This window comes from Brachyistius frenatus, unplaced genomic scaffold (genome assembly GCF_029030835.1).
Source record: "Brachyistius frenatus isolate BFR_SWC_R1_liver_20210118 unplaced genomic scaffold, ASM2903083v1 Contig_168, whole genome shotgun sequence".
NCBI lineage: Eukaryota > Metazoa > Chordata > Actinopteri > Embiotocidae > Brachyistius > Brachyistius frenatus.
Window position 1 is genome coordinate 98714 of NW_027210767.1, and position 14567 is coordinate 113280.

The following is a 14567-nucleotide window of genomic DNA, read 5'->3' on the forward strand; positions in this document are numbered from 1 at the left end:
GAAATACCAATTATATATTTTATTCAAATCAAAGTTTTCACCAGTCATCTGTTTTCATAGTTTGGCTTAATACAAATTTAAATAAACAACATATTCAATCTTTAATCCATTTTTAAAAATTAAAATGTGTCTTTGAACACTACTTCTTTCTAAACACTTTGTTTGGTAAAATAAACACGCGTGGCTTCACTTTCCGTACATTTACAGCTTGAACTGATTTGCATTTTCAGTGTTTTTATATGTCATCGGTTCGACTAATCTTTATTGTTCTACATATAGAACAATCAGCTGGAAAAAAACAGCATGAACGGGTCTTCGTTTGGTTTCTGGGTCATTTCAGTCTCAGCAAGTGGAATTGTGTAGTGTTTAATGAGGTCACATTTATTAGTATGTTAGTGAGGGGGGGAGGGGCTAATAGCAGAGCCACTTGTTGCTGCTGCTTAGGAACATGATGTAATAGTTTTTTAATGCTAAAAAATGTTGGTCTATTAATTCATGATGACTTCCCAGTGAAGTTTACTTAAACTTAATCAGCTGTTGACCAATCAGATGAGCCAACGCAATCAAAGACGCTGAGCCAAGGAAAAATGAACTGGAACCAAAATGGTGTAACTTGGTTCGTGTTTGAATGCTCAGCCTGAAGGTTTGAAGGGACAGCTCGAGTTGCTCACTGTCATTTGTGAGGTGGATTTAATTATGCTTGAAACGTTTACTAACAAAAAAAATTATAAATCAGGAAGTTAATCCAGATCGGATGTCGTAGGTCAGGAAACTCCGCGGTTACACAATCTCCCGCAGAGACCATTAATGCCTGCTGACTGTTTCATGTCACTGCGACTGTAGATACAAGAAAAGTACAATTAAAAACAAAGGTTCAGAAAGTCAAGAGGACATTTCAGATTTCACGTTTGTTGACGAGCTGCAGTTTTTGAAGATTGTTTCTAAGTTTAACTTGCAGCTGGATGAACAGCTTCTGAAGCGGCAGATTTATTTCATTCATCGGCTGCTGTATTCATTTCACAGCAGCTGCTGAAGAATTGATCAAGCGGAGCCAAAGAAGCAGAACGACGCCGCTTTGTTTTACAGCTTCGACCTGCAGAGGGAAGAAATGAACCCCGGAGCTTTATTTTGGAAGGACTGAGAGGAAGGAAAAGCGGAACACGACAAGAAGAGACGAGATGACGTGAGGTGAAATATGATAATAAAAGATGAAACAATATTTTTGAGACAATATTAAAGAGGTAGGATGTAATAAAGAGACAAGCTTAGAAAAAGGAAAAAAAAATCACTTAAAACGCCACAAAATCAAACATTTTTGATCGCAACAATCACCCAAAAAACTCAAAAATCTTGGAGGGACTGCTTTTTTATTTCCACCCCTATATGTTTCCAAAGACATGAAAGATGAGAGAAGTGAAAACAATAAAGATGATAAAGTATTAATGAGGCCTTTTTTTTATCCAAAAATCCCTCAGAGTCAAACAAAGAGCTTCCATGAAAGCTTTGCGTTTCTGTTGGTATTTATGGATCTTTAATGCACCGCGGAGACACGACGAGTCCACCGAGAGACCGAGAATCAGATCAGGTTCCGTGTTTATCAAGCAGGAAGTCGGTTCTGACCAGCAGAAAGTTCTCTGTATGACCACAGAAATATAAACATGTCAGTATGTATATGTATAATAATCACATACATGAAAATAATTATATACTGACATATGTAAGAATTAGATCAACTGGTCAACTATCTTCACTTGTGTCAAATTCTGATTTGAAAGATGGGAATTATTTCAGAATATTTTGAGCTCATATGCTGTAAAATTTTCTCTCTTCATGAGACAAACATGTTATAATTTTGTGAAAAACTGTAGTGAAGTTCACAAAAAGTTTTCCTACTTTTCTCCCAGTTTGGATGTTTTCTTTGTAACAGGGAGAGAGTTTGGATCAATAATGAGCTGATGAAAAATCAACACATCGGCAGGTAAAGAAGAAGAAGAAGAAGAAGAAGAAGAGGAAGAAGAAGAAGAGGAAAAAGAGGAGGAAGAGGAGGAAGAAGAAGAGGAAAAAGAAGAAGAAGAGGAAGAGGAAAAAGAAGAAGAAGAGAAGAAGAAGAAGAAGAAAAAGAAGAGGAAGAGGAGGAAGAAGAAGAAAGATGAGGAAGAAAAAGAAGAAGAAAAGGAAGAAGAAGAAGAAGAGGAGGAAGAAGAAGAGGAAAAAGAAGAAGAAGAGGAGGAAGAAGAAGAAAAAGAAAAGGAAGAAGAAGAGAAAGAGGAGGAAGAAGAAGAAGAGGAGGAAGAAGAAGAGGAAGAAGAAGAGGGAGAAGAAGAAGAGGAAGAAGAAGAAGAGGAGGAAGAGGGAGAAGAAGAAGAAGAGGAAGAGGAGGAGGAGGAAGAAGAAGAGGAAGAGGAGGAAGAAGAAGAAGAAGAAGAAGAAGAAGAAGAAGAGGAAGAAGAAGAAGAGGAAGAGGAGGAAGAGGGAGAAGAAGAAGAAGAAGAGGAAGAGGAAGAGGAGGAAGAAGAAGAAGAAGAAGAAGAAGAAGAAGAAGAAGAGCAGCAGTGTGTGTTGAACACGAAGAACTTCCTGTGTTTGATGTGTGTTTTTTTGCCCGAGGCTGAAACTGAGCGTATGCAGCTTCATTAAACCTGCACAAAGTTTAATCCGCCGCCTGAGAAAATCGATCATCACGCAGACACACAGATCCTCAGAGAGCCAATCAGTCTGATCAATACTCTGAGAAACACACACATACACACACTGACTGACTGAACTCATCATTGTCAACACTGAAGGTTTGAGATGTTGGACTCAAACGTCAAAAACAGTCCGACTCAGATGTTCTTTTCTTTTCTCAGTAAAAACCCCACTTAGTATGTGTTTGTATGTTTATGTGATAAATATATGATGTTTATATATGTTCATGTGTGTATGTTTAAGTTAATGTGTTTTTATATGCAAACGTGTGTTTGCATGTGTTTTACGTGCATTTATGTGTTTATATGCCAATATATTTTTGTACATGTTTGTTTCTGACTTTGCATTTATTTTTTATAGTTTTTATTTCTTTATATACTCATATATTTGCCTGTTTATATATGTTTTATGTATGTGTTGAATATATGTTTATATATATTTATGTGTATTTATACATAAATATGTTCATATGTGTTTATGAATAATGTTCATGTGTTTACATGTTTATATATATTTACAAGTATTTACATATGATTATATATGTTTGTTATTATTTATGTTTATATGCGTTATATATGGTTGCTGTACCTGTATCTGACCTCTCAGCTTTTATCTGGGCTTTTCAAAAGCAGCTCCCTGAAGATAGAGATCCCACCATCGGGATTTTTCTTTGGCCACATGAAGCCGAGGCCCCTGCAGAAATGTGTGTTAACGTGTGTGTGTGTGTGTGTGTGCTGACATGTGTGTGTCCTGCTCAGTGTCAGTCTCACTGTCTCCCTGCTGCCTCACTAATCCCACTTCCTGCTTATCAGCCTCTTATCTAGCACACACTGTCTGTGTCTGCGTTTTTACTGTGTGTGTGTGTGCGTGCGTCTGTGTGCGTGTGTGTGTGTGTGTGTGTGTGTGTGTGTGTGCGTGCGTGTCTGGCTGAAAAGTATTGAGTGTGTGTGCTGATTTCAGCTCTCTGTTGTTATCTGCGTGTGTGATGGGCTGCGTGATGGTAAACGTTCCCTCGGTTTTGACTCAGAAATCCACCGCAGAGACACGAAATAAGCACAAAGAAAAATGGCTGCAGCTGAAGACGACACATGGACCATTAAACTCGACAATATATTACATCATTTATTCAACTCGATGAAACGGTAGAACCTCGAAACCCTTTTAATTAAAACTGGTTAAAATGCACTTGAATTTTTTTTTAGGACTGTTTTTGCGTTCATTTGGCTTCGAAGGAGAAAAGTGACGCAAGGTAACGCAAAAGTAATCATCAAAAAATACTCTCGCCGTGACCCCTCAGGAACTCTGTACATACAAAAGACTATTTGATAAAATGATAAAACTTATAAATATAATAAAACAATTTTTTTTAAACTGGTTCAGTTTTATTTGTGGAGGTATTGTGGGAGTTGAAACAGTCGCTTCTGTTCAGTTCGTCAAAGTTTGTTTGGTTTAAATTAGCTGAGCAGATAAACAGAGGTCGAAGGTCACAGGAAGTTTATCCAACTAACCTGATGGGACAATAAGGCCAAAGACTGATCCTGTATAATCAGAAGACATCGCTGATGGAGGAGTCTGTGTCTGCGGCTCCGCCCACCGACTCCAACATCATCTCCTCCTCCTCCTCCTCCTCATGCTGCTGCTGCTCCTGCAGTCTGATGGAGGGCAGATAAACGTGCATCGTCTTGGCTCCTCCCTCTTCCTCCTGTCCAGCTGCAGAAACAAACATCATTGGTCAGCTTTCATGACCTCATCACACTGACCCGCTGATTTTAAACTAGATATGATTATATGACGTTTTCATATGGCGTTTAAAAAAAAAATAATTATTTACTTGCACGTCAATATGAATCCATCATTTTTCGGAAGAATGAGATAACAGATCTATTCAAACCTTTTCTTGAACAACTGTCACAAATTCACATCGCTGCCGGTATGAAGAGTTCTGATGGGAAACATTTAAGGATTTTAAACCCTGGACAGTTCTGATGTTATTACAGACCGTGAACTAACCACAGACATTTCTGCCTCTCCATGAGAATCTAATAACTCTTTCCTGACTCTCTGCGTCTCCATGGCAACACACTAACATCTCTCCGTTGGCTGGTTGTCACAGTTACTGAGCTTGTTCTAATTAAAGAGGCAAAGATGAGACTGACAGACCTTCAACTTTACACACACACACACACACACACACACACACACACACACACACACACACACACACACACACACACACACACACACACAGAGTCAGACATATGTCAACATGCTTTCTGATTGGCTGGTGAAGCGGGATAGTAAACACATCGGCGCAAACGCCTCGTCGACGGCTTTGACATCTGACATGTTACCATGACAACCAGAGAAACAGAAAGCGACGGAAGATGTGCTCCAGTGAAACGTCTCCTTATCTTCATCACGAGCTTCCTCATCGTGTTTGAGCCTTTATTCACACTGACAAAAAATTTTAAGTTGAAGGAATTTTTTTGTTTCCATGTTGCAATTTCTGTTTTATCATGAATTTGTTTCTCTGAATCTCTACAACAGAGTGCAAAGTTAGCCTGACCCATAGAGACACAGCAGACACATTAATGGAAAATACAGCAGGATGAAATAAAGCGGAATGATCCTTTAAAGAGATTTTTGGCTTCAAGTGTGCAGATGAAGATGATTTAACCCCCTGAGTGTTCAGCAGTGTAAACATTTCCATGTATGGAGGTGTGGTGACAGAGAGGCTGTGTGCTCTCAACACACTCACAGCCCTCTCCGTGATGTTCGGGACAAACACTCATGCCCTTCTTTATTTCCCCCTGTTTGGATGTAATAAATTTGTATTCAGTTCAGATGTAATAAAAAGGGCGCATTCCATGTTTTATCAAACGTGAAATGAGCAGAGAGAAATTACAGCAGCTTTTGATAAGCGTTTCCCTCCATCGTGTTTGGGACGATTGTCTTCACTGGTGTTGGTGACCAGTTAAACCAGGTCACCTGACTGGGGGACGCTGACTGTCTTGTCCTCAGTAGTTGAATAGCGCTTTACAGTAGAGACAGTTCGATCTGTCAGTAGAACTGCGCTGTAGAGTCACGGCGCCATCTGCTGGTCACACGACAAAGTGCAGTCATGCACCTTGTGGCCAAAAGTATGTGGACACCCGCTCTATTCCGGGTTTGCACATTTTCAGTGGAAGAATTTTATGTCGTTTTTCTGTTGTTATTTTTTTCTGAAAATTGATGAATCCTTGAAATGAAGAGTTTCTTATTCTGACTTCCTCAGGAGTTGTGTTTGTTGTTTTGGCTTCACCTATTTTTGTCTGACTGTTTTATAATGCGGATATTTTTTCAATTGAGGTAGAAATTCATTATATTGATTACGTTTATTGATTAAGTTGCGAGGCTGACGATAACAACAACTTCTAACATGGGAGGCGCATCTTTTTGTTTCAGTGACAGGAGACAGTTTGTGGAATGAAACCATTCGAGTCAGGTGTGTTTCGTACCTGTTGGTCTGTCGTACTGGCGGACGAGGACAACCTGAACACACACACAAAAACATACACTTGTTTATTTCAAAGTTGTTGAACATATAAAAACCTGTTAATGTGCGTGTGTGTGTGTTTGTGTCTCACCTGTCCTGCCGTGTCTGTGCTCTCCAGGTGCGGAGGAAGAGACAGCGACATGTTGAGGTCAGAGGTCAGCGTGCCGATTGGCTCCACCATCAAGTTGCCCACGGCAACCGAGTCCTGATCGGTGCCTTTAAAACTGACTTCTGACCCATATGGGGGAAGTGAAAACAAAGTGATGTCAGACTACAGTATGTATATAAAATCATCAAAAACCTGACTGGAGTTTGGTGTGAAGAATTTCAAAACTGGACAGTAATAATGGCATAATTTTAAGCAGGTCTCTCGTTGTATTTTGTTTCAGTTATCTGGTCTGAAGAGTTTATTAGAACATTTTTATCTCGTCAGAGGAAACTAAAAGGATCGCTGTGTGTCTGCAGGCAGTCGTACCTGCAGCCTGGCTGATCTGGCCAGGCGATGACGTCTGACCCCGCCTGGGAGGTTTCGTAGTCCAATCGTCTCTCACCTCCCCAATACTCGCCTCTTCCTCCCCCTCCTCCTGCTGCTCCTCCTCCCGCCCCCAGGAGCCCTTGCAGAGGTCAAAGGTCATTGAATGTGTTTTTACGTCTCTTCTGCTTGTCGCGGTAAAAAAATAATTTACCACAGAGTTTTATTAAAAAATGGTTAACTCACCTCCGGCTGCGGCCTCTCTCCTCTCTGTGAAAGTCTCTGCTCCATCCTGGTCAGCATGAGGTAGTGACCTTCGACCTGTCCTTCACTAGGGGGGTCAAAGTCCTGAACGAGGGACAGGAAGTGACAAAACAGAAAGTTGTATGTACAGCAGTAGTGAGAAGTTGTTATTTTCTGCAGTGTGAAACAAAACCGATGACATCACAAATGTGAAATAACACGGATGATTGTTTCTTATTTCATATTTGATGACGGCGCCGTGCTCAGTGACTCCTCACCATGTCCTGCAGCTCCTGCAGAGAGCTGGAGAAGCTGCAGATGGCCTCCTCCTCTGAGAGACAAACAGAAGCAGAGAGACATGAGACAGGATTCAGAGGGACACGTAGATGTCCTGTTTCCCGGTAGATATTGATGTCTGCTTCCAATCGGTGTCCTGCTGTTAAAGGTCATTCACAATTATCAGATATTTAGTGGATTCTGTTGTTTCCTCTCTTCCTGCAGTGTTTTCACACAACCCCAAAGAAGACCATTTAAATCTGCAGGTTTCTGAATAGAGTTTGGAAACAAGAGCATGAACATGTCAAATATGCAGATTTTTGACTGGACTTTGGTGTAAAGAATATGGAAATTGCGAATGATTAAAAAAAAAGAAAGAAGTTTGACATATAAGACAAGTAAAAAAACATTAAAACTCTTACTGCAGTTTGATGTATGTTAAAAGAGTAAAACATGCAGGGTTTTGGTGTACAGGAAATGGCTGAACCAGTTTAAGTCAACAGTATTTCACAAGACAAAAGTGATGATGATGATGATGATGAGGATGTTACCAGTCATGGTTGCCAGGTGGTTGACACTGATGAGCAGCTCTCCCTCTGAGATCTGTTTCAGCGTTGCTTCAGTTCCTGCCGTCACTATACTGGTGCTGCTGCTGGAGCTGCTGGAGCTGCTGGAGGCCTCTGAGGAGCCGGCGGGGGACACCGGTTTGGGTTCATGAGGAGGAGACCGGGAGCGAGCTGGAGGAGGAAGAGGGGAGCAGAGAGGAGGCTCCTCCTCTGCTACTGACATCAGCCTGCAGGAGGGGAAACCGTTTGCATTTGATGTCTTTTTAATGTGTCCAAAATAAAAACTGCAGGATGTCTGAAACTTTTGCACACCTGCTGTGTGTGTGTGTGTGTGTGTGTGTGTGTGTGTGTGTGTGTGTGTGTGTGTGTGTGTACATACAGCTGCTTGTGTGTATCCATGTGTTCATCTGGTCTCTCCTCGTCCAATGGCGGCTCTGTGTCTTCCCAGGTGTGGGGAGGCGGGGCTTGATGAGCAACAGAAGGGGCGGGCTCTGGGCTCTGGGTGGGCGTGGCTACAGGCTCTGAAGTCACATTTAGATAAAGAGAGTAAACAAAAAACAGACTGTAATATGAGAGTAATCAAATTATAATCTAACTGTAATAAATTCATATAATTTTATGTATCATATAATCTGACTATCTATTCAGACAACATAAAGATAATCGGATTAGATTCATATTGTAATCAGACTAAAATATGCTCCTGAGGCTAATCTATTAGCGCTAACACTATACTGAAACTACTGCTAGAATTGCTACTTCTCCTAACAATGCTACCAGTGTCACGACTACAGCTACTTCTGCTAAGGCAATTGCATAATTGTTGCAAATTATGCTAATGTTATGACAGACACTAATACTATTGCTACTACAGCTTGTACTGCTAAAGATAGTACCTTTTACTTCACGTAAACTACTGCTGCAGTATACAATGTGCTATTAATTGGTGTGGCTAACCTGGCGGTGTGATTGGCTGCGGGGACTCGGAGTTAATCAGGCTGGTTGGTTCAGATGGAGGGGGCGTGGCTATGGGTGTGTTCTCTCTGCAGGGCTGGGCTGGACTGGGAGGTGGGGTTAGTACCGGCGTGGGGACCCGTGGCAGTCCGTCCTGCAACAAAACCAGGTGTGTGTGATACGTACAAAGATGGACGGGAGGCTCTGACTGTGCTGCGGAGATGTTCGGTACCTCCTGGCGTGCTGGTAGTTCTGGTCCTGGTGGCTCCAGCTCCGGTTCTGGACCCGACTCCAGCGTGTCTCTCCGACCCAGCATCACAGCAATCGTCTCAGCCAGAACCTCGTTAACCAGCTGCCTGATTAACTCTGAGTCCACCGGGATGTTGGAGTCGACGAACAGCTGCAGACCTCCACCTCCTGCTGCCTCCACTGCACACACACAAAAGTCAGAGGAGGAGGAGGAGCTAAAGGAGGAGGTGGAGATGGAGCGAACGATGTCAGCCGGCCCACCTACCAATGTCTGAGGTGATGCTCTCCTCCTTCAGCTCTGATTGGTCTGTTTCCTCATTCTGGGCGGGGTCAGTGGTAGGGGGGCAGTACATGTCTGAAATAAGCCTGGCCATCAGCTGCTGCTCCACCCTGAACAAAAACAAATTGAGCAGATGAGAAACAAATAGCAGAACACAGTGGAGCTACAGCACGTTCAGTCCAGTTCGGACCGGTTTCTCACCATTCCACCAGCCGGTTCTCCAGGATGTCCCGCTGTTGGTCAATGGCCAGGACAGGGACCTGATACTGGGCAGGGAGGGCAGAGGGTGCCTGGGGAGGAAATACCGGACCCTGGTACACGACCGGAGGGGCAGTCGGACCCCCGTCCAACTCAACAGCCTCCTCACCCACCACACTCTCCTCCTCCTGAGGGGAGAAAGGAGGACAATTTATTATTTCTCGGACTATTTTTAAACATGGTGTCCTTTTTCAAGACGTACTTGGAGTTACAATCCCTGACAGTCATGTGCTCCATAATCATATTCGTCACGTAAATTTACAGTATATCTCTGAAGCAACACCTTATTTTACACATCCTGAATATTTTAGCCGATTCTTTGGACACTTTTCACATAATTCCCCAACAAGTGTCTATAATACGTATAAAACGCGAGAGGGATTTTACATTGAAATGGGAGCTTTTAATTTGAAATGGATACAGGAAGTTGCCGCATTTGGCTGAACAATCATGTAACTTTTTTTTTACTCTTTTTTAATCTGCTGTTGTGGTACAACCAAAGAGGTCACCTGGACGACATCAGCGACAAACAGGAAGTCAGTTCCAGGGAAGACGTTCTCTTCTTTGTCTTCCTCTTCCTCGCTCGTCCTCTCGATGATGTTGACAGTGTGTGAAGAGGTGAGAGGAGGCGGCGTTTCCTCTGCATCCAGCTGCTCCTTCTGTCAACACAAACACACTAGTTTGTAAAACTCAAAGTACATCTGAAGTCCGGCAGCGACGATTTCGGTCACAAACGTTCAGACTGGTATTTTTTTCTGGCTTGGACGATGCCTTTGTGAAAGATTTAATTTAAACACAAATCATTCCAGGCATTTATAAATCTGTTTTTCATTCACACATCTAGAGGAATTTATGATATTTTGATAATCAGCTTCAGTTTATGAGCCAACGAGGAAGATTTTTATCTTTAACTTCCACTTCAGTCCAAACTTTTTCTTTTAAAAATCAGGGCCCCCGGTCCTGATTGATGGGCGGCTGTTGCTGTGGTTGCTATGGTAGTAACATCAATGCAGCACAGACTCATTATCAGGATGAGCGTATGTTTGGGACTTCTATTAACTCTGATCAGGGGAGAGCAGAGGAATCTGACGCCGCTCACCTGTTGCTCAGGTGCTTCACTGTCTGCAGCAACATCGCCGGCTGTGGACGGAGTGGCGGGTGGTGATGTCACTTTCCAAGGACGTCCACACCTGGAGGAAGAGTTCATCCTGGGACGACCTGCAGAGGAACAACACGTTGGATTAGTATTTTAAATTTTTAATAATGACTGATATTTCAAACTAACTAGCTGAAAGCCAAGGTTCATCTTCATCTGCAGATCTGTCGTCATCAAAACCCTCCACGATCAAAGAAAACACTGCTGTTCTATAAACCAGACACACTTCTGTATTATCTTGTCTGCGATTTGGTGCCGGAACAGTGAGACAACACTGTCACCATCAGGTCAGGCTGTGAATTACAACACCGAGCAGAGCAAACAAAAATAAAAACATGAATAACAACAGGTAGGCGTTGATTAGTTTACTGACCCAGCGGGATCGCCATGGCAACAGGGTAGCTGTCGGCAGCGGTCACAGCGAGGTCAGATAGGTTATCTGGGGCCAGGTGAGAGGAGCTGAAGGCGTTGCGGTGCAGAGGTCCTGCTGGTGACAAAGTGAGGGGAGGGGCCAAACTGAGGGGAGGAGGCAAACTGGTCTGAGTCTTACACGACTTCAGCTTCACACCTGAGAAGGAAGACAGACACAGGCAGAGACAACACACATAGCTGATCATTTATAATCAGGCTACTGATTTAAATGTTTTAATGCGGTTCGTTTTTTTTTTTTTCCTCACCTCGGACACGCTCCACTAATTGTGGGCGGGGCTTCCTGCTGAGCGGTGAGGCAGGTGAACTGAAGCGAAGATACGGACTCTTCTTCAGAGTTCGTCTCAGACCTTCGTACGGGGCTCTGCCGTACAGGCGGGTCAAGTACGGCTCTCCGTCCACCTCCGCCGGCTCGCTATCCATTAGCCCACCTGCGACGCTGTCAGGCTCCGCCCCCCTTACCTGCACACAGAAAGGATGAATGACAGAGTGATCGCCTGTATGTTGAGTCGATCAAATCAATCCCTGTTAGTCAAATCCGGTCTGACCTTTGTGTTTCTGGCTGTCTGTCCTCTGATTCCTCTCCCCGCTGCTGGCTTACTTCCTGTTCCTCTGAGCGTTCTTACTGGCTTCCCCCTCTCTGTGTGGGCGGAGCTCCCACCAGCCCTCTGCTGTGTGGTCACGACACCTCTGGTGCGGACAGTGTCCTCTGAGGATATCTCAACCTTAGGATGACGAAGAGGACCATGAATCTCAGATCAAGAAGAAGAAGATGAAGACGAAAAACAAGAAAGAAAGTAGAAAAGAAGACAAGAAATAAGAAGGTAGGAGAGAGAGAAGAACTAGAAGAAAAAGAAGAAGCAAAAGAAGAGAGAAAGTGCAGAAAAAGAAGGGAAAAGAACAAAAATGAAAAGAAGAAAGACAAAAGAAGCAGTAATGTAGTTGTGGTGCGTTCAGGGGAAACTGAGCTTTGAAAGTCTGTCATATCAGAGACAGAACACATGGTGGCAGTAGTGCCACATTTCACTGATTTCTTGAACTCGACTCTCAGGAGGAGGCTGAATCACAGAAATGACCTGATTAGGGCTGATAATGATTGATTCTGGCTTTCCAGCTGTTCCAGGACTTCAGTGCGGCATGCTGGGAGCTCACCTGGATGTCTCTGGTTAAAGTGTTGATCCAGGCGTCCACCGTCTTCTTGATCCGAACCTCCTCGCTCCAGTCTCTGCGATGGACACTGAGACAATTTTAGGTTTTAACCTCTGTATAAAATTATTCTGTGGAGTGACACGTTCAATTTTCTAGGAGAAAACTTTGTTGATAAAGCGAGGAGAATTAAAAAAAAAAAGTGATGTGAATCTGACAGACAGATTTCAGACCGACAGAAGCAGAGAGTAACGGTGTCTCATCAGACTGACAGCTGCCAATCAAATTATGTTTGGGTTAAGCTTCGGCCCGCTGCCACCTGCAAACTGCTCCGAGGCCGGCTGTCAATCAACACCAAACAAACAGTGACGGTTTTATGTGTTGAACCACACACTCAGTGCTAAAGTGAAAATGATGATTTGTCTCATAGAATTGATAAATTGCAGTTTCTGCTGATCAATAATCACGATACCATTTGTTAGCGTCACTACCAAACTGAACCAGACTTCTTGTTAGCATCCAGTAATTTACAGCTAAATATCAAATTTATGAGGAAAATTTCCAGGAATATATTTAGAAATAGAAATAAACTGTATTCACATTTGTGGTTAATGAAATCTTTGCTTTACTTTTTTTCTTTAAATAGTTTTTTAAGTCAACTACAGAAGGACTTGCTGACAGTAAAGCAGGAAGTGTTAGCTACCTGTTAGCAGCCAATGCTTCCAGCTGGCAGTGCAGGACCTCCCCGCTGTTGGCTCTCAGCACAGACTCCACGTTCTCCTCCAGAACTTTCTTTTGTCTGCGGACCTGACGGAGAACCTGACTGGCCTCCTCCAGCGTGGACAGAACCGCAGGCCGCTTATGGACCGACTGGGACTCCTGGGGTGGCTGGGACTGGGTTCGATGGAACAGGCTTTGGGGGTACTGGGAACGGTTTTGCTGGGACTGCGTCTGGTGAGACTGGTGACTTTGGGATTTGGAGTGTTTTTGTTGGGACCTGAGGTTGGAGTGAGACTGGTTTTGTTGGAATTGGAAAGTTTGGGACTGGAGGTGGTTTTCTAAGGGCTGGGATTGATGTAACTGGAAGTGGTTTTGTTGGGAATCGGTCTGTAGGGATGGGGTTTGTTGGAACTGGTTTTGATGGGGCTTGGATAGTTGGGACTGAGATTGGTTTTGTTGGGACTGCGTGTGGTCCGGTGCAGGTCTAGTGTTTTCCAGATAGTTTTCTGACTGCTGGATGAAAAAAAAACAGTCATTCACACTTCAAGACAAAAACAAACTCCCAATATGAACATCAGGTTCCTATCAACCAGGTTCAACCTGGCATAAGCATAATCGCTCGAAACAGTCACATGAAGGTGTTTATGGACTTGTTAAATCATCGCAGGGGTTCTCAATCCAGCTATGAGCAGGTTTTTGCCCTAAGTTGAGTCTCCCATGTCTACTTTTCGCTCAAACATCCTGCCAATATCTTTTTAAATAATTTCCGTCTGTTATGACAGGAATGTTATTGCCACAGTTTTAATGTCTACTCACCGTCAGCAGCGTCTTCATCTCGGTTTTCAAACGTCTCATCTCCCTCAGCACTTCATTGGCTGTCCTCGCCGCCTCCTGGCTGTGATGGGTCAAAGACTGCGGGTGACTTCCTTCCGTTGTGGAAGCACCACGAATATACCGGTTGTCCCTGAATTAAAACATACCCACAGAGAATAAGATGTAAATGAACCTGACACAAAGTCAGTCAGTGTCCCTCCCTGCTGTGAACACGCACTTAGATGAACGGTGGATAAGTTGTTTTGAGAATTCCATCCATTCCGTCATATAACATTTTGGAAAGTCGAAAACGATTTTATCCCTTTTTTCAGTCAGCATATCGCCAAACCAGAAGTTAGCCGATTTCGCCGATGGAAGTTTCTAGTGCTCTGCCCAAAGAGCATCCTCGGTATACATTCACCCGGGAACCTCTCACCAGACAGCAGAAGGCAATCCTCTGTGAAATACAGAGTGATTTATCACTTAAATTCAAAACAGCATTGTGTGAACTCGTTTGGCTTGAATGACCGTTAATTACAGAGTAAAAGCTGCATAATGAGGGTCGATCAAAAAGAGTGCAGCACAGCGAGGTGCTCAGAGCCGAAGGAAGCAGTAACCTTCGTGAGTGAGTCTTCCAAGTTACGTCCCTTGATCGACATCAGCGCCACAGGAAAATATATCAGACTCTATTCGCCTCCAACTCATCAGGAGTCAAAACAATGAAAACCTCTGACAGTGAGGTCATATCATCAATAACCTCCGACCAAATGTTCCTACTTTCA

General features: G+C 43.3%; 1 protein-coding gene across 2 annotated transcripts in view; it reads right to left on the reverse strand.

Moving 5' to 3' along the window:
- Positions 1-1304: 1304 nt before the first annotated feature.
- The window catches only part of kiaa0586 (KIAA0586 ortholog), a 32250-nt gene continuing 18987 nt past the window's right edge, over positions 1305-14567 (reverse strand). Inside the window, exons 8-28 of one of the 2 annotated variants that reach the window (XM_069717099.1) lie at positions 13789-13936; positions 12956-13485; positions 12259-12331; positions 11655-11831; positions 11355-11568; positions 11051-11245; positions 10621-10739; positions 10031-10180; positions 9465-9649; positions 9249-9373; positions 8967-9163; positions 8738-8888; positions 8160-8301; positions 7766-8007; positions 7217-7269; positions 6942-7043; positions 6699-6837; positions 6315-6454; positions 6186-6219; positions 4197-4398; positions 1305-1634 (exon numbers count right to left, since the gene is read on the reverse strand). In XM_069717099.1, coding sequence (XP_069573200.1) covers positions 4235-4398; positions 6186-6219; positions 6315-6454; positions 6699-6837; positions 6942-7043; positions 7217-7269; positions 7766-8007; positions 8160-8301; positions 8738-8888; positions 8967-9163; positions 9249-9373; positions 9465-9649; positions 10031-10180; positions 10621-10739; positions 11051-11245; positions 11355-11568; positions 11655-11831; positions 12259-12331; positions 12956-13485; positions 13789-13936 — 3280 coding nt within the window. In that variant the 3' untranslated portion in view covers positions 1305-1634; positions 4197-4234. Of the gene's footprint in view, positions 1635-4136; positions 4399-6185; positions 6220-6314; positions 6455-6698; positions 6838-6941; positions 7044-7216; positions 7270-7765; positions 8008-8159; positions 8302-8737; positions 8889-8966; positions 9164-9248; positions 9374-9464; positions 9650-10030; positions 10181-10620; positions 10740-11050; positions 11246-11354; positions 11569-11654; positions 11832-12258; positions 12332-12955; positions 13486-13788; positions 13937-14567 lie in introns of those variants that run through there. The other variant, XM_069717098.1, reaches the window with a different exon arrangement.